Source organism: Elephas maximus, chromosome 4 (genome assembly GCF_024166365.1).
Source record: "Elephas maximus indicus isolate mEleMax1 chromosome 4, mEleMax1 primary haplotype, whole genome shotgun sequence".
Taxonomy (NCBI): Eukaryota; Metazoa; Chordata; class Mammalia; order Proboscidea; family Elephantidae; genus Elephas; species Elephas maximus.
In genome coordinates, this window is record NC_064822.1 from 59047626 (window position 1) to 59073109 (window position 25484).

The 25484-nt window shown below is 46.7% G+C and overlaps 2 protein-coding genes across 6 annotated transcripts; both read right to left on the bottom strand.

Moving 5' to 3' along the window:
* Positions 1-9416: 9416 nt before the first annotated feature.
* Positions 9417-11506, bottom strand: TEX52 (testis expressed 52). Its single transcript, XM_049882214.1, has 2 exons — positions 11429-11506; positions 9417-9974 (listed from the first exon to the last, which is right to left on the bottom strand). The coding sequence occupies exons 1-2, from the start codon at positions 11504-11506 to the stop codon at positions 9417-9419; spliced, it is 636 nt and encodes a 211-aa protein (XP_049738171.1).
* Positions 11507-12119: 613 nt separating this feature from the next.
* Positions 12120-25448, bottom strand: FOXM1 (forkhead box M1). 5 transcript variants are annotated; one of them, XM_049882176.1, is made up of 10 exons: positions 25216-25448; positions 24875-24984; positions 22580-23128; positions 21871-22022; positions 20129-20320; positions 18638-18766; positions 17931-17975; positions 17183-17252; positions 16825-17000; positions 12120-14093 (listed from the first exon to the last, which is right to left on the bottom strand). In XM_049882176.1, the coding sequence occupies exons 3-10, from the start codon at positions 23079-23081 to the stop codon at positions 13074-13076; spliced, it is 2286 nt and encodes a 761-aa protein (XP_049738133.1). In that variant the 5' UTR covers positions 23082-23128; positions 24875-24984; positions 25216-25448; the 3' UTR covers positions 12120-13073. The 5 variants fall into 5 exon arrangements, with proteins under 5 accessions (XP_049738133.1, XP_049738129.1, XP_049738130.1 ...); XM_049882172.1 differs by having other exon boundaries at positions 17183-17255; XM_049882173.1 differs by lacking the exon at positions 24875-24984 and having other exon boundaries at positions 17183-17255.
* Between the last annotated feature and the right edge of the window lie 36 nt (positions 25449-25484).

Genomic DNA, 25484 nt, shown 5'->3' on the forward strand with positions numbered 1-25484 from the left:
CCACTCCAGGTTTCCTGTGTCCATCTAACCAGCTCCTGTCCCTTCCTGCCTTCTCATCCTGCCTCTGGACAGGAACCGCCTGTTTGGTGTTGTGTATCTGCTTGAACTAAGAAGCACAGTCTTCATGACGATTATTTTATGTTTGACAGTCCAGTCTAACCTTTGTCTGAAGGGTGGGCTTTGGGAATGGTTTTTAGTTCTGGGTTAACAGAGCATCTGGGGGCCATGGCTTCAAGGGCTCTTCCAGTCTCAGTCAGACCATTAGGTCTGGTCTTTTTGCGTGGATTTGAGTTCTGCCTCAGATCTACTTTTCAGAAAGTTATGGTGATAACTGATGTCACTGAATCGTACATATAAACAATGTTGAAATGACAAGCGATTTGTTACACACATATTTACCACAGTTAAAAAAAAATTGTGATGAGGAATTAGGTCCTTAAGGCAGACCTAGCTTACAGGGACCTCCCTACCCCAGTGGCTTTCAAGAACTTCATATTCATTGACGTGTGTGTGTGTGTTCATGTTTGCTGGCCAAATGCCCAGCAGGCTGGGCTAGGGATTACCTTAGAAGAGTCTCTAGACTTCTGCTCCGTGCCAGCAGGCAGTATGAGTGCTATCACACCCCTAGACTTCTATGGCCTACTGGGGTTCAAGAGTTTTCAGAGTCTTACTTATGCATCTTTGGCTGGCTGGTGAGCAAGGGGGGCCCTGCTAACGCTCTAGTTCCCCTCCCAGCTGAAAGAGGCTGCTGCCCAGAGGGCAGAGCATGAAGGTGGTGAGAGTGGGTGGAAGATCTTCTGCCTCGAGGCTAGGAGCCAGGCTAGGAGTCTTTTTCTGCTCTCCCCTAGTTTAAGGCCAGAGAGTAGGTGGCTTTCTCTGAAGCGTCCCAATGGCCTCCCCACTTCCCTCCCTCAAGTCTTCATAATAATCCTCTGACTATCCCCCGGGGCTCATGTTTTGGGGGTGACAAAACCTGGGCATCATGGGCAAGTAGCCTGAGCAGCAGGATGATGACAGAGGCCCTGGAGTCCTAGCCGCCAACTCAGTGCCTCCTCTTGTCCCACCAGGGGGCAGGGACTGCCTGGCTTGGTGGCCTGGAGCAATTCACACTTCTCGATGGGCTTCCATTTGCCCATCTAAAAATTGAGGTGGCCAGACTTGTTTCCTAATGTGCTGCTCAGCTCTGACATCTTAGGGTCCTAAGTAAAGGCAACCCCCCCCCCTTTCCACCATCATTCCTAATCCGGGATTGAGGAGAAAGGTTATATTCCCAGAGCCCCACCCTGCACTCCCTGGAGTACTCGGGAAATGCTCTTTCACCCTCAGCTCTGGTCCCCCCATTCCCCACCCCATATACCATGGGAAGAAGTGGCAAGGAGAAGGACTATTTAATAGAATTAGAACTTTAAGGCTAGGAAGGAACTTGGAAACTCTCTAGACAAGCCCCGTTTATTATTTTTAGTGTATAAATAATGATAGTCTCATTTATGGAGGGCCTACAATATGCCAAGGTCCTTAGGTGGCACAAATGGTTTGTACTCAACTATTAACCTAAAGATTGGTGGTTCAAACCCACCAGTGGTACCATAGAAGAATGGTCTGGTGATCTGCTTCTATAATGATTACAGCCAAGAAAACTCTACGGAGTAGTTCTCTGTAACACATGGAGTCGCCATGAGTTGAAATCTACTCAATGGCAATGAGTTTGATTTTTTTGTTTGTATTACGCTGTGCCAGATACTTTGTAGGTACTTATTTATTTATACCCTAATGGTCTCCATTGGGCAGATGAGGAAACTGATAGCCTAAAAGGAACAGCGACCTTCCCAAAGGTCATATAGATGGTTAGTGTTTAAACCAGGCCTAGAACTCTGGTGATGTCTTGATTCCCAGGTACCTGAAGGGCTTGAGAAAAGCAGAGACAAACAGGGCAGTGGGACAGAGGCCAAGGAAAGCCTAGCTGGGGAAGACCACCGACTTGGGGAGGTGATGGGGGCAAGAGAAGGTGGGGCAGGGCCCGCCATACAACTTCTCCCCCTCCAGCCACCTCCCTGCTGCCCCCTCCACCAGGCTTTTTGCAGGCCCTCCTCGATCCACTCACCACTCCCTCCGTCAGCCCCCTCCTCAATCCCCTCGCCACTCCACCCGTCACCTACCCTCGTCCCTAGCCAGGTCCAGAACCTTTCTGACCATTACACTTTGCCTATCTCAGATAGGCAAACTTGTCTTTGGCTCCCCCGTACCAAAAGCTGAGGCCTCTGGGCTCAGCTGCAGCCCAGGTCCAAGGCCCTAAGGTAATGCTCCAGAATGACAGCTCTAACTTTTCACTTGAGTCCCTACTTTGTTCTACTGCTTCCCTGCTGAGGCTTGGTCAGCCCTCCTCAGGCTCCCCTCCATCCTCCAGCACCAGCCTTGACCTGACCTCTACTCCCCCAAACCTTGCAGAGGGGGTGCTGTAACAAAGCAGTGTTGGTTCTGGTCTTTGTCCAGACATCAAACAGTCCAGGGAGGAGGTAGGGTTGTTATTTTTGCCCGATACCTGCATCTGACCATTCCTAGTCTTGTTCCAAATGGGGTATGGGAGTGGAGGTAATTTATTATCCAAATTTCTTTCAATGTGTCTTCTTCCACCCCAACAGACACACACACACACACAACACACACCTACCTCCTTCCTCCAGACCCCTCATTCTATCCCTAGGAACTGGGGCCCCTCCCTGCTCCTAACCTGCCTTTGTCCTCCCTCCTCTATGAGAGAGTCCTCCAAGGAACACATATAACAAGGTACAATTTCAGTGGAGTCTCCAGGAGCCTGGGGTACAGAGGTGGCTTGAGGTTGGGGGAATGGTGGAGAGGCTGTTTCGTGCAGAAGCCAGAATCTTGCAGGTACCCCCAAGAGCTTCTCACTGAAAGGGCATTTGGGGGAGAACTCTGGAGCCTGGGGCTCTGTGTCCCCACCCGTCTGGAGGCTCTTCTAGATGTGTCCACACCTTCTCTTCCTTGTTGAGGTTTTGCCAGGTTTTGCTGTGGAGAGATAGTAGAGGGGCGAGGCAACTCGATCCTTGATCAGGGTTTGGTAATTCCTCACGAGGTCCTGGCTCAGGGGTGCACTGGGCAGCACCGCCAGCTTTAGCTTCTTCTCTTGGTAATGTGGCAGAGGGTTTGGACAGGGCCAGCTCTTGGTGAGGTCATTGGGAAGTGGGTTGGGCATGAGCTGCAGGCCGCGGGGTTCAAACCTTCCACCAGCTGATATGTGCTGATATCTGTGGAGGGAAAGACGTATGGAAAGAACAGAAAGGTCAAGCAGGGATCCAGGCACCACTCTGCTGGGGAAGGGTGAGAGGGAAAAGGGTGACACTGCCTTCCACAAGCTGGTGAACCATCAGGCTCTCTCCCTAAGTGGATATTGACTAATACCAAATGAGTATATCAAGTGAATGGCCTGTGCCCTGTGAGTGCGTGTTTTGGCTTTGAAAACCAAAAATCAAACCCATTGCCATTGAGTCAATTCCAACTTAAAGCGACCCTGTAGGACAGAGTAAACTGCCCCATAGGGTTTCCAAGGCTGTAAATCTTTATGGAAGCAGACTGCCACATCTTTTTCCCGTGGAGCAGCTCATGGGTTCAATTCGGTTAGCAGCCTAGTGCTTTAACCAGTTTAGATTGGTGAATAATGTTGTAATGTGTTCTGCTGACTTCCTTGGTGCCTGTTTATCCCTTCTTTCGCTCCAATTTCTCTCATTTGTAATGGAAATGTCTAGCTTGTGCCTGTTCCACCATTGTACTTTGGAAGCAGATAACTTGTATTCTAGATTTCACAGATGAAATTTTTGGATTTTGGACTTGGAGTCGATTTGAGATTTTTGCTATGATATGAGGGGGTGAAAGTGTTTTATATGTTAAAGACATGAATTTTGGGGGGCCAAAGGGTGGAATGTTATGGATTGAATTGTGTCCTCCCAAAATGTGTGTCAACTTGGCTAGACCATGATTCCCAGTATTGTGTGATTGTCCACCATTTTGTCACCTAATGTGATTTTCCTGTGTGTTGTAAGTCCTACCTCTGTGATGTTAATGAGGCAGGATTAAAGGCAATTATGTTAATGAGGCAGGACTCAATCTACAAGATTAGATTGTATCCTGAGTCAATCTTTTTTGAGATATAAAAGAGAGAAGCAAACAGAGACAGGGGGACCTCATACCACCAAGAAAGCAGAGTCAGTAGCTCACATCCTTTGGACCTGGGGTACCTGCACTGAAAAGCTCCTAGACCAGGAGAAGATTGATGACAAGGACCTTTTTCCAGAGCCGACAGAGAGAGGAAACCTTCCCCTGGACTTCTAACCTCATAGACTGTGAGAGAATAAATTTCTCTTTGTTAAAACCATCCACTTGTGATATTTCTGTAATAGCAGCACTAGATGACTAAGACAAATGTTGAGATGATAAATCTTCCATTCTTTTGGTATGTAATGTCATCACCCTTAACTGGTCCAGATTCTAGCCATCCTTCAAATCCCATGTTGTGTTTAATGTAGTGCAAATGAGAAGAATGCTGAGCTCAACTCAACTGTTCCTCCTTATCACTGCTAGAACTCGTTGGTAAAAAATCATTGATGATATCCAAAAGCCCTTCCAGTTCTGATCTGCTGTGATTCTACTAGACTTTCTCTGATGATTTCCTTTTTCTCTATTTAAAAAAAAAAAAAAATCCCAACCAACTGCTGTCAAGTCAGTTCTGACTCATGGTTACCCAGGTGTGCAAAGTGGAACTGCTCCATAGGGTTTTCAAGGCTGTGACCTTTCAGAAGCAGATTGCCAGTCCTTTTTTTCCAGGCACTTCTGGGTGGGTTCAAACACCAACCTTTATGGTTAGTAGTTGAGCACTTTACTGTTTGCACCACTCAGGCCTATAGATTGAACAGTAGGAAACTGACCGTTAGATAATGCAAATTTCTTATGGTTCAACAGGCTTTGCACCTGGTTCAGCAGATAGTCCTGTTTGCTGTTGTTGGTTACAGAGGTTCTTAGCCCTGGCTGCACATTAGAATCACCCTAAGAAGCTTTTTAAAAACACCAATGCCCAGGATCTCCCCCAAACAACAACCACTGCCATCAAGTTGATTCTGACGCATAGCAACACTGTAGGACAGAGTAGAACTTCTTAAAGGGTTTCCAAGGTGATAAATCTTTTTTTATTTTTAATATTGTCCTTTAGATGAAGGTTTACAGAGTAAAGATTCTTATTGAACAGTTAGTATACATATTGTTTTGTGACACTGGTTGCCAACCCCACAACACGTCAACACTCTCCCTTCTCCACCTTGGGTTCCCTATTACCAGCTTTCCTGTCCCCTCCTGCCTTTTAGTCCTTGCCCCTGGGCTGTTGTGCCCCTTTAGTCTTGTTTTGTTTTATGGGGCTGTCTAATCTTTGGATGTAGGGCGAACCTCAGGAGTGACTTCAGTACTGAGCTAAAAGGGTGCCCAGGGGCTGTACTCTCGGGGTTTCTCCAGCCTCTGTCAGGCCAGTAAGTCTGGTCTTTTTCTGTTAGAATTTTGTTCTATATTATTTTTCAGCTCTGATCTGGACCCTCTATTGTGATCCCTGTCAGAGCAGTCAGTGGTGGTAGCCGGGCACCATCTAGTTGTGCTGAACTCAGTCTGGCAGAGGCTGTAGCAGTTGTGGTCCATTAGTCCTTTGGACTAAACTTTCCCTTGTGTCTTTGATTTCCCTTGCTGCTGAAGGGGTAAGACCAATGGACTACTTTAGATGGCCGCTGACAAGCTTTTAAGACCCCAGACACTACTCACCAAAGTAGAATGTAGAACATTTTTTTTTATAAACTATATTATTGTCATGGATTGAATTGTGTGCCCCAAAAATGTGTGGATCAATTTGGCTGGGCCGTGATTCCTGGTATGGTGTGATTGTCCACCATTGCATCATCTGATATGATTTTCTTCTGTGTTGTAAATCCTGCCTCTATGATGTTAATGAGGGGAGATGGGCTGCAGTTGTGTTGATGAGTCAGGACTCAATCTACAGGATTGGATTGTGTCTTGAGCTGGTTTCTTTTGGGATATAAAAGTAGCAAGTGGCGAGACAGTGGACTTCATGCCACCTGGAGGGCAGTGCCAGGAGCAGAGTATGTTCTTTGGACCCAGGGTTCCTGTGTGGAGAAGCTCCTAGTCCAGGGGAAGATTGATGAGAAGGACCTCTCTCCAGAGCCAACAGAGAGGGAAAGCCTTCCCTTGGAGATGACGCCCTGAGTTTGGACTTTTAGCCTACTTTACTGTGAGGAAATGAATTTCTCTTCGTTAAAGCCATCCACTTGTGGTATTTCTGTTATAGCAGCACTAGATAACTAAGACAGTTATGCCAATTGATAACTAAGACAGTTATGCCAACTGAACTAGATGTTCCACAAGACCATGGTCCCCACAAGAGCTGTAAATTTTTATGGAAGCAGACTGCCACATCTTTCTTCTGCGGAAGTGCTAGTGGGTTCGAACTGCCAATCTTTTTGGTTACCAGCCAAGCGCTTTAGGTCATCACCCAGACCAATTAAATTTGAATCTCCAGAAACCCAAACCAAATGAGCTGTCGTCAAGTTGACTCCAACTCATGGTGACCCTATAGGACAGAGTAGAACTGCCCCATAGTTCCCGAGGCTGTAATCTTTACAGAAGTCAACTGCCACATCTTTCTCCTACAGAGTGGCGGTGGGTTCAAACTGTTGGGCTTTGGTTAGCAGCCAAGCACTTAAACACTGCCACCAGGGCTCCTGAATCTCCAGTGTAGGGCTCAAATGTCAGCATTTTGTAAAGAGCCCAAGTGATTCTAATATACTGGCACAACCGAGAACCACTGGGTTTATATGTAAATATTCTATTTCCCCAACAAGATCACAAGCATCTTGAAGCTTCCACCAAGTCTTATACATCTGATGTCCTCTGGGTCCCTAGTGCTCAAAATGTGCATACTGACTGATCCAGAGTCATTTTAACAATTCTTTTAATCCTTTACACATCTACTCAAAAGGAACAACAGGACTGGGTAGGCCTTTCTTCTTATCACTCTTTCTTGTTCCCACCTGGTGAACTGGTACACATCTTACAAGGTCCAGCTCAAATACTACCTCCGCTGTGAAGAGCAAAACCTTGTCTGAGACTCAGTCTTTCATTCTCGACTCCAGGGGCTGGTCCTAGAGAAGTAAACAGGCAAGACAAGGGCCCTACTTTCAATGGAGATGCTGTACTAATAATGATAGGATTTAACGAGCCCCTTCTGTATGCCAGATGCTATGCCATTTAATCTTCTAAGAACCCTGCCAGATACCGGGAACTCTAACCACCAATACATACTTGAGAAAAGTGAGGCTCAAAGAATTTAAGAAACCTAAGGTCCTATACGGAATCCCTAAGGTCCTATATGGAAACCCTGGTGGTGTAGTGGTTAAGCGCTACGGCTGCTAACCAAAAGGTCGGCAGTTTGAATCCAACAGGCGCTCCTTGGAAACTCTATGGGGCAGTTCTACTTTGTCCTATAGGGTTGTTATGAGTCAGAATCGACTCAACAGCAATGGGTTTGGGTTTTTTTTTTTTTAAAGGTCCTATAACAAGTATGTGATGGAGCTAGGATGATTCCAGCCTAGGTCTGTTTGACTCCAAAGGCCATGCTTTTTCTTCCATTACTAATTTATTGAGTGCTTACTATATGCCAAGCACTGTGCTAAATTCTTTTTATGGATAATTATATTTTTATTATACTGACTTTATAGAACACCACATTATATTAGAGGTAGCTGTAAACTAGTCTGATTCCCCAGTCAGACAAGAGGGGAAGTCTGAACACAGTGGCTCTGGAACTAAGATGCCTGGGTTCAAATTCCAGCTTTGCCACTTACTAGCCATGTGAACTTGGGCAATATACTTGACCTCTCTGTTTCTCAGATGTCCCATCTGTAAAATGGGGTTGGTAATGACAGTTTCTATCCAGAAGGTTGTTGTTGGATCCCCTCAAATCAATTCTGACTCATACTGACCCCTCAGGACAGAGTAGAATTGCCCCATAGGGTGTTCTGGGCTGTACATCTTTACAGGAGCGGATCGCCAGGACTTTTTTGCCGCCACAGAGCTGCTGGGTGGGTTCGAACCACTGACCTTTTGGTTAGCAGCTGAGCGCTTAATAATTGCACCAGCAGGGCTCCTTACAAGGTTGTGGGAGGATTAAATAATACAGCTAAAGTGCTTAGAATAGCACCTGGCACATAGTAAGTTGCTGGTGTTGGCAATCTCGTTAAATTGTGAATTTTTTTGAGGAATGACCTGAGTCTTAATTAGCTTTGTATGCCTAGTGTCTAGTATGTATTAGCAATCAGTAATCTTCATTAAAAAGACAATAGAGAAAAGCCAAGCTCTTCTCAAAACTACCAACTTTACTATTATTTTTTTAAAGATTAAAAGTCTCCACAGTCACCCCCCTTCCAACCGTCAGTGTTTCCCTTAATGCCCTTGGGATTGGAATTTGAGTTGTTCTAGCCTTATGCTCCTCCCCTTTCCTGCTATTGATACCCACTGCCTAGACTGGACGCAGTATGGAAATAACCGAGTTCCCATGATGGGCAGGGAGGGGAGAGGCTGTGGGGTTCCCAAACCTTTCACATGCCTGTCTCTGCTCCCCACCCATCAACCCCCCCCCCCCAAGAGCTCCTGCCCCTCCTTTCCACCCTTCTGAAGGCTTTCTACCCTTCCAGGCTTAATCCCGATTTCCTCTCAAAGCCTTCCTGGGAGAGGGAGGCACTCCAGTCCACCCCTCTTCTGAACTTCTGTGATAACATCTCATTTTTTGTTCAGTGCTTTTACATATTCACTAACAAATTTTGTCCTCACCCAGTGAGGTAGGTATTTATCATTCCCCATTTGATCAATGATGGAATTGAGGCTGGAAAAACTATGCAAATTGCCAAAGTGACACAGCCTGGGCTTGGCTCCAGGCAGACTCCAGCTCCAGCTGTTTCCATAAGTAATTGACTTCCTTATAGCACCCACCATCTGTCTCACGCTTCGGGCACTTAGCACATGTGGCCTTGTATTGATGGTTGTGTTTTCATACATGTCCGTGTCTGCCTTTCATAAGCTACTTGAGGGCAGGGACTGAGTCATATTTCTCTGTATCCCCAGTGTCTAGGCGGTATAACCGCAATTTTAGTTAAAAAAGCATCTCCACTTGCTGTCCTTTCCTTGCCTCCACCCCTTCTTTCCAGCTATACTCAGAAAAGAGAGTTTGGTTTCTAGATAAACAGATGTGGGAAGGTTAGGGCACCAAGTTAGACATCAGAAACGGAGTCAGAGAGAGGGAGGGGTCACCTGAACATTGAGTTGGTTGAGTGAGTTCACTGAGGAAGAAGCTCATCTTACTTCTTGAACTTCTCTGGAGGCAGGATGTTGCCGTGGACATCGAGTGGAGGTGCTCTCACTTCACTCCTCAGCTTGAGTTTCTCCACCTCTTTGAGCTCCTTCACCGTCCTGAGGATCACCTGGTTCTTCCTATTTGCATCCACAAAGATGGGAGTACAGCAGATGAAGGTCAGGAAGCTGTTTTTACCCATCCAGGAGGGAGGGGGGATGGGAGGCTTGGCTGGGGGCTGGTGGTGGGCCCTGGAGTTCGTCAACCAGCGCCAGACATTGCTATCGTAGGGCACATCAGGCCGTGTAGGGAAGGTGGCAGGCAAGCGCCCCACATCAAGCCACGTGTGAAAGCCCCAGGTGTGCTGGGATGCATTCTCAGCAGGGTAGGTTAGGCATTGACGCACCTTGGACTTAATTTCTGTGTAGGGTGGCAGCTTCAAGGCCAACTGGTGGTAGGCTTGCCGGGTGAAACCAGGCAACTCCCAGGACTCACTGGGGAGGAGGAAGTTGTCATGCTGAGTCCACGTTTGGAAGGCTGGGAATGACTCATTTGAATGGACCATCTAGGGAGAGACAAGAGGGAGCCTGGGGATGATTGTGTGTGCAGAAAGGAAGAGGGAAGGGCACTGTCTCACTTTCCCAGGCATAGCCAGAGAGAGAACAAGTTGCCAGCCTCCTCTACATCCAGAATTCTCACCAGACACTGATGGCTTGAAATGAAACCATTTCTCCATGTCTCTCCTGCCCATCAGAAGTTATGACTGCTCTCTATCATTCTCATGGATTTCTCACCTTTTGTTCTGTTTCCATTTATTGTGTTTTGGCTTTGATTTCCCACCTCGTTTCCTCAACTTCAGGAATGCCTGGGTGGTACAAATGGTTAGGTGCTCGACTGCTAACTGAAAGGTTGGCAGTTTGCACCCACCCAAAGGTGACTTAGGAGAAAGGCCTGGTAATTTGCTTTCGAAAGGTCATAGCTTTGAAAACCTTACGGAGCACAGTTCTACTCTGCGCACTTGGGGTTGCCATGAGCCTGAATTGCCTCGAAGGCAGCTGGTATAGTTTTTTCGTTTTCCTCAACTTACATTTTCCCACTCTTCACCTTCACCCACCCGCTGTGTTCTGGTGTCCCCTTTCTTTCTCTGGAACTGGTGCTTCTAATCGGACCCATCAGGTCCTAAGAGAATTATGGGGGGAAATGCCCCATACCAAACTAAGTGTAGAAGCCCATCTTCACTTGTTCCTGGTCCTGGGAACACTCCAGTAAAATTCTCTAGAGAACAGGGCCCAGGTGCTTTTCTGTCCCAGACTCCCTTTGCTACTTGTTTGTCCATTATTGATGCTTTTCCTTCAGTCTCATTAAAATGCAAGCAAGTAGTTAAAGCACCTAGAATATCAGTTCTTGCCCTTTCCTGTGCCCCTTCCCCCCATGAAATAAACAGTAGCAAATATGTATTGACACTGTGCTACTTATCCACATCTCATTAATCTTCACAATCCTATGAACAAGTATTATTATTGCCCCCATCTTAAGGGTGCAACAAGCAAGACATGATGAGAGTAACTCACGCAATGTGCTGAGCGAGTGGTGGAGCTGGTACGTGAGCCCTGATTCTGCTTCTACTCATGTAACTATGCCCTGTGACGGGGGTTGGTACAGTGCTTGGCCTGTGCTGGGGCTCAAGAACGTGTCTCTTTTAAGAATGCCTCTCCCTCCCATCCACTCCTAGAGCTTTGCTGATTCCAAAAAAAATCACCTGTTTCTTGGGGTCAGGCTTCCATATCATTTCTACAGGACCACCCTGGTGGGTCTGGGAGATGTGTTAACAACCAGGCACCTATTCTCCTGTCTTCTGAGCTTCCTGTTCCTCAGCCTCACTGGACTGGAAGGGCAAGACTGTGGCTTATAGGCTAGGAGTTCTGCTGTCCAGGAGATGGTATTGCCCACCACAGGGGGGCAGCCCCTAGCCCAACAGGGTGTAAAGAGGTAGGCTGCTGAGATGGTCCCGCCCCCTACCTGCAGGAAAGGTTCTCTGACACTGGATGGACCGCTTTTTTGCCCTCCGGGGGGAATTCTTCGTGGGTTACTTGCCATTCTTCTGTGCTTCAAAAGCCCGGAGGGCCTGCTTTGTGGGGAAGCCTTTTCTGGCTCCATTGTTTGCTGCTGGAGTTGCTATGGTGATGCTTCCTGAGTGGTGACGCAGGGAAGAGGCCTTTACCTCTCACTGGGAGGGCTGTCCAGTCCCTTGGGCCCCCAGCTGCCTTTCAGGTGAGATAAGCAGAGGTTAGGACTCATAACTTCTGACTGTCAAAGATGGCAACAGAAGTTGCTTTAAGGGAGGAGGAAAGCAACGTGGGTTGGCTGTCAGGCTTTGGGTTGGTGGAAGGGGCAGTGAGGAGGCACCTGTAAGTGGGCCCATCACTCTGTTTCCAGGGTCTGCCCTTGCCTACACCTTTCTCTTATTTGGGAGCCCCAAAAGGCCTAAGTTAGCCAGCAGGTCCCAGGGAACAAGGATGAATATGAGGGGAAAAGGGGCCAGGGGATCTGTGCTAAAGCCCTTTGCACTCAGTCCCTCAGGTGCTTCTTCAGGTCAGCTCGGACACTGCCTCTTCCCAGTTACCACCCTCTCCACCATCATCTTTTCCAACTCCTGCTCTTGCCTTAGGGACCAGACACCAACACACCACAGAGACTGACACTTCCACCCTGGATTTTATTGAGAAGGTAGTTACAGTAGTGTTCTTGAGCTGGCTTACATGCGTGCAGTCAGCTGGGGCCTAGGGTGGCTCTCTGCAAAGCTGAGGTGCAAGCTAAAAAAGCCAGGCAGGTCACGGGCCCTTCCAGCCTTCTCAAGCCTCTGGCCACGTTCTCGACAATGGCATGATTAGGGACACTATTAGAGAAATATCCAGTGGAAACACCCACATGCTTTTGCTTCAGATGCATCCATCCCCACCCCAAACGCAACTCTTGACCCAATAGAAAAGAAACTGTTACCAGGATTTCTTCTTGCAGGAAAGCTGACCTGGAAACATGGGGAGGTGGGGGAGGGGCAGGAAGAGGGACATGGGTGAGTTTATGTCCTGGTCTAGGTACCTACAGTAAAGAGCCCTTGAGCTAGGTACCTCGGGCCTGGAAGAAACCTGGCACTGCAGGTCCTTCCCGCCTCTAGGAACTAAAAGCAAACTGAACCCCCTTGCCCTCCTGCCTGCTTTCTGGCAGTCCCCAGATAATCTAAGGAAATAAGTTTACATTTATTATTAGAGGATAATTTGGAGAATATACACTATTTACAAGGGCCACCCTGCAAGAAGACTGCTGGGTACAGAATGGAAGCAGTTTGGAGAGTTCCTAGTCCCTTTCACTTTTGTTTTTGCTGTGTCCACCCTTTAGCTCCCAGTAGGTGTAGAGGAACCAGATTCTCCTGGGGAGCTGAAGGGGCACAGAGACCAGCTATCAGGGTCGTGCTGTTTGCAGAGGCCCTTGTGGTGGCTAAGGCGCAGTTGCTGCCTTGGTATCACCAGGAAAGGCGGGGCTGAGGAGCAGTCACTGCCTGCTGTTCTCACTCAGAGGGCCTGGGGTACACTGGGCCTGGATTGCCTGGCCACACAAGTGCTCCAGAAGAGTGCGCAGCTTGAGCAGCAACGGTAAGGCCAGGTCTCTACCGCAGCTCAGGAATGAACTGAGACCAGCTGGTGTTATCAGGGCCCAGTGGGTCTTCCTCCAGGCCAGGGAAGCTGATGTCCAGTAGGATCTTGCTGAGGCTATCATTCATTGTGTCCAGAACCAGACCTTCTGTCAGTGAGCGATTGGCTGAAAGGTTGGCAACCTGTGGCTCAGGGGAACCTGGCTTGGGGGTTTCCATATCTGAGGGCGGACAGCCGCTGAAGGGGTCAGAGACAAGGTCAAAGGGCTCCGAATTGAGGAACTCTCGGGGTGAGTCAAAGAGTGGAACACTTTTCAGTGGGGTGGTGCTGAGATCCATCAGCCCCAGGGAGTCAGGTAGGGGGCCAAAGGCACCCTGGGGGGTTCGTACTGGGCTGAAATCTAGTCCCCCCTCTTTGGCTGGGGGTGTGAGCCTCCAGGATTCAGGGGTCATAGGGAGAACAGATTTGCTCGGGGTGGAAGAGATGGGCAGTGTCTCCTTAATGGGTGTCTTAAAAGGTCCTCCCTCCTCCTGGGAGTAGCAGTGCTGGGAGGCCGGCTCAGAGGCCTCTGCTAGGAAAGGAAGCTCTGCGGCTCGGCGGGAAGTGCTGGGGCCCTCTGAGAAGAGCGGCTCGGGCTCATCCACACGGGGAGGCAGTAGATGCTGTTTCCTTCGGGATCGGCTCCTCTCCCTCCTCTCCCTCCGTTTAATCACAAGCATTTCAGAGACACACCGGGCTGGGGACTTGAGCCCACTGTAGGACTTCTTGGGCCTTGGAGTGGGAGACTGGGACGAATCCTCCCAGGAGTGAGGCGGTTCCTCTTTGAAAGACGGGGAGGGCCACTCTTCCAAGGGAGGGCTCTCCACTTTGATGTGTCTTGCTAAGTACGGTGTTTCCTCCCCAGCCTGGATTTCTTCCTCCTTGATGGACTGAACTGGTAGCAAAGGGGACAGCCCTTCTCCAGGCAGGAGTTTTTCCTCTTTCACTGGTCCCACAGTGGGAAGAGGGGCTATCCCTTCATCAGCTAGCAGTACCTGAAAGGGAAGCAGAGATAGGTGAAAGGGAGCCCTTGAGGCCTGGTGATCAGGCAAAACACTGTCACCAGGCAAAACACAAAATCATGACTATAATAACTTACATACTGGTACTGATCCTCTTTTTTAACTTTTTACATTTTTAACAACTAGTGAATATGAGAATATAGGATGAAGGTGGTAATTCAATTCCAGGGGTAAAAATATGGAGTATTTAATACGATGCTGACATAATTAGTACCCATCTGAGGAGAAAATAAAATTGGATGCCTATCTTATACCGTATACGAAGACTTAAACATAAAAATTAAAACCATACAAATCCTGCAAGAGAATCTAGGAGACTACATGTACAATCTGAGGGTGGGGGTGACCTTCTTAACCAAGACTGGAAACCCAGAGCTGTAAAAGAGAAGAGAGACATATTTGACTACATAAAAATTTTTACTGTGGCAAGAGATACCATAAACAAAGTTAAGAAACAAACGATAAAAAGTAGAGAGATATCCTCAGCATAAAAGGCAAAAGGCTAATCTCTATAATATACAAAATTCTCACAAATTAATAACAAAAACCCTATAGAAAAATGGACAGTGTCTATAAATAAGCAATTCATAGAGAACAATTCCAAGTAGCCAAACATTTGAGAGGATGACGAAACTTATTGGTAAGCAGAGAAAGGTACAATTAAATAAAGAGATACCATTTATACCCATCAGACTGGAAAACGTTAAAAAGACTGATAATACCAATTGCTGGCAAGGATACAGGTCTTGTCATATCTTGCTGGTAGGAATCTGAATTATCTCAGCTTTTTTAAGAAAGAGATTTAGCAATATTTAATAAAATTTAAAATATCTTATTAGTAATCTCATGTCTGGGACTCTATCCCATAGTAATAAAAACACTGGTAAGAAAGACATTTATTGCAGTGTTGCTCATAGGGCAAAAACTGGATACAAAATGTGCCCATAAAAGTGGAATGGTTGAAAATTTATGTTATAGCCACACCATGGAATATTATGGGACCATTAAAAAGCAATGAATTAGAGCTATGCAAAGAGACTTGGAAGAATTTCCACGAGGTATTTACTGCTGAGTTAGAAAAAGTCAGATGCAAAAAAGTGTGTATAATGTGATTCCATTTTTAATGTGTTGCGTGCATATACTTAAAACGGCTACGGCTATATATGCATGTCTGTTATATTAAGACTATGGATAAGATACGGAAGAAAGCATACTAGATCACGGACATGGGTTTTCTTGGGGGCAGGGGTAATGTGAGTGAAGGTGGGGGAAGGGGAGGTGGAATGGAGCTAAAAAGAAGAAAAGGAAAAAAACAAAAGACTGCACCAAAACAAAACACTATACATACTACAATCACATTAGTGCATTAGGTAAAACTATGTATAATATATTTTTATAGTATTTTTAATCTAAAAAAAAAAAAAGCAAACCCAAATCTCTCCAAACTCCAGAGTCCATGCTGTTTCCATCTCAGTGAAGTGGTGGGCTGGGGAGGGCTTTCTTCCACTTTGGTTACCTGTGGGCCCCTGCTCACACAACCTCTACAGGGTAAGGTCCAGACTTGATGGCTCATCACCATATGGTCTTAACTTACCCTCACCTTCCTTTGAAGCTAGACCAGTCACGCTCAACTGGGGTGGGGGGGATTTCCTCGCCAAGGCGACATTTGGCAATGTCAGGAGACATTCTAATTGTCACACCTGGGGGGGGTGCTACTGGCATCTAGTGGAGAGAGACAAGGGATGCTGCTGAACATCCTACAGTGCCCAGGATGACGTCTTCCCCCTCAACAAAGAATTATTCAGCCCAAAATGTCAATAATACTGAGGCTGAGAAACCTTGAGCTAGATGACCCATTCATTCTACTAGGGACAAACTGGCCTTCCCTGCCTCTGTGGCATTACCTAATAGAATGCTCTCTCCACACCTATTTGCTTATGCAAAACGACTTCTTTTTAAGACCTACTTCCCTTGTTAACTCTTTTTTAACTGTTGCAGCTCATCCACCATAATCGCCCTTGTCTGAAATTCTTATAGACTCTTCAGATATTTATGGGCCTTCTGACACCACTTACATTGTAATCCAAATTCCTTTTTAGCTCTTAGAATGCTATTAGGAGTTCCTGGGTGTTGCAAATGGTAAGTGCTGGACTACTAACCAAAAGGTTGGCAGGTTGGCAGTTCAAACCGCCCACCCAGAGGCACCTTAGAAGACAGGCCTGGTAATCTGCTTCTGAAAGGTAACAGCCTTGAAAACCCTATGGAGCAATTCTACTCTGCACATATGGGGTCGCCATGAGTGGCAATCGATTTGATGGCAACTAACAACATAATGCTGTTAAACGTTCATATGTATTTATGAAGGAGCCCTGGTGGCACAATGGTTAAGCACTCAGCTGCTAACTTTAAGGTCAGCAGTTTGAACCCACCAGCTGCTCTGTGGAAAAAAGATGTGGCAGTCTGCTTCTGCAAAGATTACAGCCTTAGAAACCCTATAGGGCACTCTGTCCTATATGGTCGCTATGAGTTGGAATTGACTCGAAAGCAATGGGTTTGGTTTGGTTTTGGGTGTATTTATGCCTTGTCTACCCAACAATATTTATAAGCTTCTTAAGGAACGCTTAGCAGAGTACTTTGTAAGCAGTAGATACAATACGTTTAATTGATGGGCGTCACTCCTCAGAGAAAAACAGAAAACACTCACCTTGGGGGCAATGCGGACTCGTTTGCTATGGCGGGAAAGCTCTGAGCTCATGAGTGAAGCTGCCAGGGGCAATGGTACCTTCACCGAGGGCTGCAACACCAGTGACTGGTTGACTGGGAACTGGATGGGGACCAGGTACGAGCTGACCCGTGGTAGCAGGGGCTTCATCTTCCGGCCTAAGAGGAAATCAGAGAGATCAGGAGCAGGGAATACATGCCCCTTCTTAATCCCAGGAGTTTTGCTCTCCTTTTCTGGGCTCAGATCCCTTTGAGCTGGGAACAGAGTCCCGGAGCCTGATTCCCTAAAGATACGCCCCCAGCATAAGGACTAGGCCTGAGGCCCACTCTCCCATACTAACGTGCGCCCAGTGGGAGTTCAGTTTTGATGGTCATGTTCCGGCGGAGCTCAGGATTGGGTCGTTTCTGCTGCTGCTTGTGGTAGATAGGAAGAGAAAGAAACCTGGGTTAATAAGGTAGAGAAAGATGGCAGGAGAACCCCACCAGCTGCTCTGGTACCTCGTACACTGAGCTAACCAACAGGCCAGAAAGAAAAAGCCGACTTGAAGGGATGGATGTAGGTGAGCACTGTCTCCAAAGCCTTGGTTAGCAGAAAAAGGTGGACAGCATATGGACATAGGATGGCAGGACCGTCCTACCACCTCATCCATGTGTCCTCACCACCCCCAGGGGATGCTAAAGCATGGAGGTATAAGAATACTCAAGAAAAGCCAGGTAGAAAAGTGAGAGGAGAATTGCAGCCTGCAAGACCTATGCCATGCACTTATCACTGCTGTCTCGCACCAAGCCTGTGTCATGTTCTCCTGCCATGCTGTGCTCTGCTCAGCACACTTGGATGATGCCTGTGGGAGGGGAAGGAGAAGTGGGCATGAGCCCTACTTCTGGTGAGATGGGTGGTGGTCACAAATGTGCCCAGCAGCCTCATTTTCTTCCCTCCCAGAAGCCTCAGGGTGCTCTGTGTTTAAGGCAGCAGTCACATGGCCTAGGCTCCCTCCCCCTGCTTAACATCTGGCCCCTGTCCACTAAAGCCATGCTGAGCAATGAAAGGAAAATAAGTCCAAGCCCCGAGCTGGAGGGAAAGAATCTTACTGATTCCAAGTGCTCGGGCGATTGTGGAGACCCTGGGTCCAGTGGCTGGTGGCGGCCAGGCATTGTGGGAGAGAAATGAGACGGAAGTTACCACCAGTGTGGTGAATCTGACCAGACTGGGAAGAATATATCCGTGATTGAAGTTGAAGGGCACTCTGGACAACTGTCCCTCCCAAGAGAATGGATATAGATACTGTCAGCCTTATGGGCACTCTGAGATCCCAAAACAAAAGCTTCTTTCTAAAAAGATGTTCTCCTGGTGGCACAGCTTCTGGTCTCTATCTAAAGGTTTTTTTTTTTTTTTTCCTTCTAAGCAGTTTCCCAGACTTTTCTGTGTAAGAAACACCTGAGATGCTTAAAAATACAAATCCCTGGGCCTATCCCAAATACACTGAACCAGGACTTCCAAGGGAGGGGCTTGGGAAGCTGTATTTTAATAAGCGTCCAGGTAGTTCTTAGTCACAGAAAGTTAGGGAAACACTGCCCTGGGAAGTCCTCCTCTATTTTGGATCAGAACAGTCCTCTTCATGCCCTGGTCTAGCACAGTGTATCATCTGGTATTTGTCATCTGCACTTAGTTCAGCGAGTTTTACACAAATCTCTGATTGGCTGGCTGGTTTCTAACTCTTCTCTGATCAGATATCCTTGTGAGATGGATACTACAGCCTTCAACTCTGGCCCTTTTTAGACAAAACTGGGACATTCACCTTAAACACCTGGTCCAACGTCAAGTAGCGATTGGCACTGGGGTGAATGGTCCAAAAGGAGACCTTGCCATTGGCAGACGTTTCACGAACAAACATGTCATGGAGAGAGAGGTTGTGGCGGATGGAATTCTGAAAGAAGGTAAAGACCAGTGATCAGCTACCTTAGCTTCAGAAACAGCACCTTTGAAACTAACTGGGCAAATCAGCCTCAGGCCTCTCCCACTGTACCCAGGACAACTTTTGTCAGGTATCTGTGTAGCCTTGCCCACTGGTAACTCCCTCCCTCACATTTCACACTGCAGAGGAGTCAGCTTTGCTATTAACCCATCCACCTCTACATGGATCAAAAACTGGTGTCATTCTTTAGGTTGGTGATAAAGACAAGACCAAGATAGCTGTCAGAGGCTACGAAAAAGCAGTTAATAATCTGAAGCAAAAATCAATAGCAAGAGAGGTGGGTAAGAAAAAGTAAGAAACCAAGAAATTAAGTTGAGATTAACAGTAAAGTTGAGTTCTATTATCAGGGGAAAAAGCCCTTGGCTTGGAATCGAGAACCCATCAGAAGACCTAACTTGTTGTCTTCATTATCTAGTGCAACTACAACAGAAATACTACGAGTGGCTTTAACAAACATTTATTTTCTCACAGTTTAAGAGGCTAGAAGTTCTAATTCAGAGTGCCAGCTCTAGGGGAAGACTTTGTCTGTCAGCTCAGGAGGAACGTCCTTGTCTCTTCAGCTTCTGCTTCCTGGTTCCTTGGCGATCTCCATGTGTCTTGGCATCTATCTTACCCCATCTCTGCTTGCTTCTCTCTTGCTTGTTTAATATCTTTTATATCTCAAAAGAGATTGACTCAATAAACACCCAACACTAATGCTGTCTCATTAACATAACAAAGACAACCTATTCCCAAATGGGATTATAACCACTGGTGTAGGGGCTAGGATTTACCGCACATATTTTGGTGGGACACAATTCAATCCATAACCCTTGTGGTTCTGACATTGACCAACTGTGTGAGTTACAAGGATGCCCAGGCATCTCAGTCTTTCTGTGAATAAAATGAAGAAAACAATCCTGCCCACTAGAATGATATGTAACATTGTAGGAGATGAATCTTCAGTCAAAAGGCTCACAGGCAGTGGTTTTGTTGTTTTTCTTCATCAAGATTTTCTCATACAGCTACTAAGCCACTCTAGTTGCCAATACTTATGGCTGTTTTGATGCAGCATAAAAGTGGGCTTGGGGCTACACTGAAGAGTCTCTATAACCTTAGATAATGACAGATGAAGTGGCCGCAGAACTCTTATTGATGATTTTGCCTAGATTCAGTAGGATCAAGTCACAATCCAAAAGATACATCTATTTATAGGTCTAGTACCCTTTGCATTGAGCTGCTCCTTCAGAACACCAACAGAAACTGCTGTACAATACCAGAGACAAACTGTAGGGCCAAAGTCACATCAACTTTGGCTGTTAAGGGGCATATTACCTTCCAGCCTGGTTTGGCAATGTGCTTAAAGTAGGGGAAGTGGTCCTCGATCCAAGTATAGATGTCCTTCAAAGTCATGCGCTTCCTCTCAGTGCTGTTGATAGCGAATTGTATCATGGCCATGTAAGAGTAGGGTGGCCGCTCAGACATGGAGTCCTGCCAGGATGTTGATCCTCCAGGGGCCTTCTCAACCTGAGGGTTACGAGAAGCCAAAGGGAAGGAAAAAAGGGAATGACATGGAAGAGTTTGCAAGAAAGGCCCCCCCCGCCATAAACATCCCCTAGAGAAAATTTTTATCCATAGAATTGTACTAGATACATACTTATCTGAGACCACTATTCCATAGAAAAAAATTTGTAGGGTTAAGAACGATCTAGGGATGATCTAGTCCAGTCCACAGTCAATGTTTGAATCACTTCTCTGTCACCATTTTGTTGAAGACATATAAAACCAAACCCATTGCCATCAAGTCGTTTCTGACACACAGTGATGCTATAGGACAGAGTAGAACTGCCTCATAGGGTTTCCAAGGCTGTAGTCTTTATGGAAGCAGACTGCCACATCTTTCTCCTGCAGAGAGGCTGGTGGGTGTGAACCACTGACCTTTGGGTTAGTGGCTGAGCATTTAATCACTGTGCCACCAGAACTCCTTTGTTCAAAGTACTGCCCAGTTAATAAGCTGAGGTCCAATTACTTCTAGTTGAAACATCTCAGCAGAGTTTGGTTATATATTGTGATTCTCAAAGTATTGGCTTTATAGTAAAACCATACCTGTTTTTCAGATTTGGGGGTCAAGAGAACTAGGTCTTAGTCCAACTCCTCCTCCTGATGTGATGTGAATAAATTCATCTCATTTCAATGTTTGTATGAGAGAACCATTCCCAAAAGTACACTTTTGGCTAAGTGCTGGTTACTCCCATTTTTCTAAATTGACATATAATTATAAAGTACACAAATCTTAAGTGTACAGCTCAATTAAGTTTTATATATGTATACATTCATGTATATTTTCACTTTCAAAGGTTGTTGAATGAATGATTAAAGGATATATCCAACAGAATCTAGATGTGTGACACTGGCAACTGTGAAAAACAACCCAGACCATATGATTGGGTCAAATAAATCTTGATTGCTGGGATGTGTTCAAAACACATCTAATTCACTTTATTTGCTATTAATATTAAATCTTCTAATACAATTATCTTGTTAGAGATGCTGTATTCCTTTCATACTTTGGGGTGCCTCTCTAACATAAAAGTTGCTTCCCAAACTAAGTTTGTCATCGTTTCCTGAATACCTACTAAGGGCAGAGTACTATACTCAGTACTGATGGAAATATAGAGCGAGCCAGCCTGAGGAATTGGCTCTCAAGGAATTCTCACAGGTGGAAGAAAAAGATCCCAGGGAGAAAAGTAGCTCAAAACAGAGTAGCAATAAGCAAGCAAAAAAAATAACCAAGCCATTGCTGTTCCGTTGATTCTGATTCATAGTGACCCTATAGAACGGAGTAGAACTGCCCCACAGAGTTTCCAAAGAGCGCCTGGTGGATTTCAACTGCTGACCCTTTGATTAGCAGCCGTAGCTCTTAACTACTACGCCACCAGGGCTTCCAGAATAGCACTAAGTGGAGTATAAATACTAGAGCTTGGACATCCTGCTCCAGCAGGCCACTTGATCTAGTTCCCTTTTAGAAATTCCCCACAATGGCTAACTCCCCTACTGAGTGCCCTAGAGCGGTGCACCTTAACTTGACTCTGTTCCAGGTGATGATTCTCTTTTTCCTCCATTTCTTGCTTGATGCCGCAGGAGCCCAGTCCATCAGAACTCATCTTTCCAAGCCACTGGATATTGGTCAAGCTGTTGTCGAGAGTGCAGCCTGCTGCCTCACCGCCAGCTAGACAGAAAGCAATCCAAGACTCCACTTAGCTGCCTGACCAGACGCCTGGCAGGCCCATCAAAATTTGTGGTTAGGGACCACTACTCCAAGACCTCTACCCTTAGGGACAGGGAACACATGCTAAATCTAATGGGCCCTAAGTTACTCCACCTTATTAGGGATTTCAGGAGAAATTCAAGTTGCAATTCAATCAAGCTGCGTTGCACCTTAAAGATCAGGCAAGGCAACCTTACGGAAGAGTTATTTGAGTATTTGCACAAGGAAAGTAACTTTTTTTCCTTCTGCTTTAGTTTTCTACTTCCTTATAGGATCAATGGAAAGGAGAAATAGAAATAATAAGTTCTTTTCCAATATAAAGAAGGCAATAGAAATGCTAAATTATAATCACAATGCTTTCAATGGTGCCCAGAGGATATGGTCAAAGCTACTGGGTGAGGAAACTTGGTTCAGGCTGCACACCTGTCTGTTATAAGCATCAATACGACTGACTGCAGACCTTGCCACCAGAGAAGAAAGGCTGGGCTCCTCACCCCTTTGCCTTGCAGATCACATACCACAGCTCTCCCATCGCTGCCCCGGAAGGGCTCCAGGAGGTCTAGGAAGATTCACATCCCTAGCTGTAGGCTTTGGTCCCAGGGTTTCGGTTATCACTTCTGTCCTCTTTGAATCACAGCTGGCTTGGGTTACAGGCTGGGGTCCTGGAGGGTGAGTGGGGGCTCCCCCACAGCTGATGAGGATGAACTTGTTGGGCCCACTGCTGCCACTTTCTTTTCCTTTGGCGGTCAGTGCTGTGATGATGCTCTGGATATTGGCATTGTTGGGGATGGCCACCACTTGGGTGTTAGGCATGGTAGGGTGGTTAATAATCTTGATTCCAGCTGGAAACTTGCAAGAGCTAGACTCTGCCACCTCCTTGGAGGCCTGTGCTTGGCCAGGCTCCTGTTGGGCAGGGGACTGCTTAGGTTGCTCCTCTGATGTTTCACCTGGGGCATTTTGAACAGGAAGGGGCAGCCTCCGTCTTTTGAGAATCAGTGGCCGACGGGGGCTGGTTTTCATTATGAATCTGTGCTTTCACTCTCCATTGAGAATCACAAGCATGGACCCTGGAAAGTATAAGGAGGAGCAGGATATCAGAGATTTGTTAGGCTGAGAAGGAGCTTCTCTTAGAGAGGCATTCCTATTTTTATGGCCAGAAGTATGAGCCTAAGGGCCCAGGTAATGCTCCCTGACCTTTGTAGAGGCTTACCTCCAATACTAAGATGAAATCCACTGACTAAAGAAAGGTAAAACTGAAGCAAACAGAAGCAATTCAAAGGGGGAAAGTGGAACTGGATTGGATTTGGGTCAAGACAGCCAAAGACTTCCTGCTGGAAGCTTAAGAATGCTTGGCTACAGAAACAAGTGAGATAGCCACAAAATGTAGAAATTATAATACACATTACTTGCTATGACTGGAGGGACAGGGATGGGAGATGCTGGAATAGGAAGGCATATGGTGATATATAGTCCCAACAAAACTCTAATGCCATAATCCATTCTAGGATAGAGCCTTTATATTTTTATGTAATTCTACTCTGTAAAAAATAGGATCAGTGCCCACAGAATCAGGGGAGAGAGGCATATTGCACTATTGCCGTAGCACTGGAGAAATCATCTCCTAGTTCACAAGGGCTCAGATAAAAAGCTTGCAGGCAACCCTTGCTCTATTTAAGGGCCATGGTGAAGTTGTGCAGATTGTGCACTGCACAACTCTAGCGGGTGCCATTCATTTTACAGGCTACATTATCATTATCCTTGCATTAATAAGGGAACCCTGTGGCGTAGTGGTTAAGAGCTACAGATGCTAACCAAAAGGTCAGCAGTTTGAATTCACCAGGTGCTCCTTGGAAACTCTATGGGGCAGGGCAGTTCCACTCTGCTCTATAGGGTTGCTATGAGTTGGAAAAGACTCGATGGTAATGGGTTTGGTTTTTGGTTGCATTAATAAAAAGAGTATTTTTCTTTCAGTTTACAAAATACTTACGCAGTGACAGTATTAGTACTTGCATGTGCTTATCTTTATTTTAGATTTCTAAGCATGTTACTGTATTAATTTCTCTTCCAGAACAAAGAGGATAAACCTTATCTCCTGATTCCTAGAATGGACTATCACCAATATGCTAAGGGAGCTTTGTAATGCTGAGGAGGGTAGTTTTTCTCTTGGGGAGAAAAATTGTGCTTTGTTAATTTTTAATAGCTACATGAAATACTCTGCCAGTTTATGCAAAATTGTGTAATTCTATTTAGAGGTACTTTGAGAGACAGGGAAATTGGCTGTCTCTTTTAGGACATCTGCTATCTCCCGAAAAATGATTGACACATTTGTATGACATTTGCCATCTGCTTTTTTGGTGCCATCTGCTTAGAATTCACAGGCCTTTCCCACTTTGCCTCTTCCCCTTCCTATATATCTAGGTTTCCTTTACCTTCAAATCTCAGTTTTACTTCCACCTCATATCTCTCCTGGCCTCCTCCCCTCCTTCCTCCCATCAGCCAGTAGCTATTATCTTCCCCTTCCTCCAAAATATCTTCTTCCTGGTCTAAGTCTTAATTTTCTCTTCTACTCCCTGACAAGCCTCTTCCTAGTATTGCCAACAACACTTTCTAGCCTGACAAGCCTCTTCCTAGTATTGCCAACAACACTTTCTAGCCCGGTGACTTCCAGAGTAACCCCATCCTGACCAGGGAAACCTTGCTAGATTCTCAACAACCAGGAGAAGGGCCCTGTAAGAGTAGGGTGGAGGCAGTGTTGCCTAGTGGTGAGAGCGCCTGAGAGCAGGGGAGTGTGTGTGGGTTGATCTTTCACTTACTGGAGAATAAGCTCAGTCTTCAGTTCAGCCACGATTCACACTTGGTAGGCCACCTCAGCCCTCCTGATGCAGGGTACAGAGGTCACACTTCCAGTAAAAGCCAAGTGGTGCTTAGAGAAATAAGTGAGAAGGCCGAGACCAGAGGTTGGATGCAGAAAAAATTTGCACCCTTACTCAGACCTCCTTCCCCGTGTGGTCCCAAACCTCCACTCCTGTCCCGCACCCTATTGCTAGACTCCCTGACTTCCTCGCCCGGAGGACTTACGGAAGCGGTGCCAGAGACCTTGCTCCCTGCCTCTGCCCAGGCCCGGCCTCAGCCTCCATTCCTCTGCCCAGCTCACCTCCCGACTGCAGCCTCCGCCGCTGCTGGGGTGAGGCTCCTAGGGCGGACTCCGGGCTCCTCCAATCTGGGGGCCGAGCCAGGGTCCCGGATAGGGACTCGCGCCAGGCCGGCCAGGTCCCCGACGGTGCGGGAGGGGTGGGGAATCCCGGGGGATCCCGGGAGGGGAGGGGGTCCCGGGCCAGGGGCCGGGGGTGGGGTCCGGCACCGGAGCTTTCAGTTTGTTCCCCTGTTTGAAATTGGCGCCGGCGGAGCGTTGCGGTCACGTGA

What these genes read in the sequence shown, in the direction of transcription:
- FOXM1 (XM_049882173.1), bottom strand. Translation starts at nt 23,081, where the DNA reads ATGAAAACCAGCCCCCGTCGGCCACTGATTCTCAAAAGACGGAGGCTG. An exon ending in TGAACTCCCACTGGGCGCAC is followed by an intron (nt 17,001 to 17,182) that starts GTTAGTATGGGA and finishes ATTTCCTCTTAG; the next exon opens with GCCGGAAGATGAAGCCCCTG. An exon ending in GAGTCCGCATTGCCCCCAAG is followed by an intron (nt 14,094 to 16,824) that starts GTGAGTGTTTTC and finishes CTTCCCTTTCAG; the next exon opens with GTACTGCTAGCTGATGAAGG.
- TEX52 (XM_049882214.1), bottom strand. Translation starts at nt 11,506, where the DNA reads ATGGCAAGTAACCCACGAAGAATTCCCCCCGGAGGGCAAAAAAGCGGT. An exon ending in TCAGAGAACCTTTCCTGCAG is followed by an intron (nt 9,975 to 11,428) that starts GTAGGGGGCGGG and finishes GTCTCTCCCTAG; the next exon opens with ATGGTCCATTCAAATGAGTC.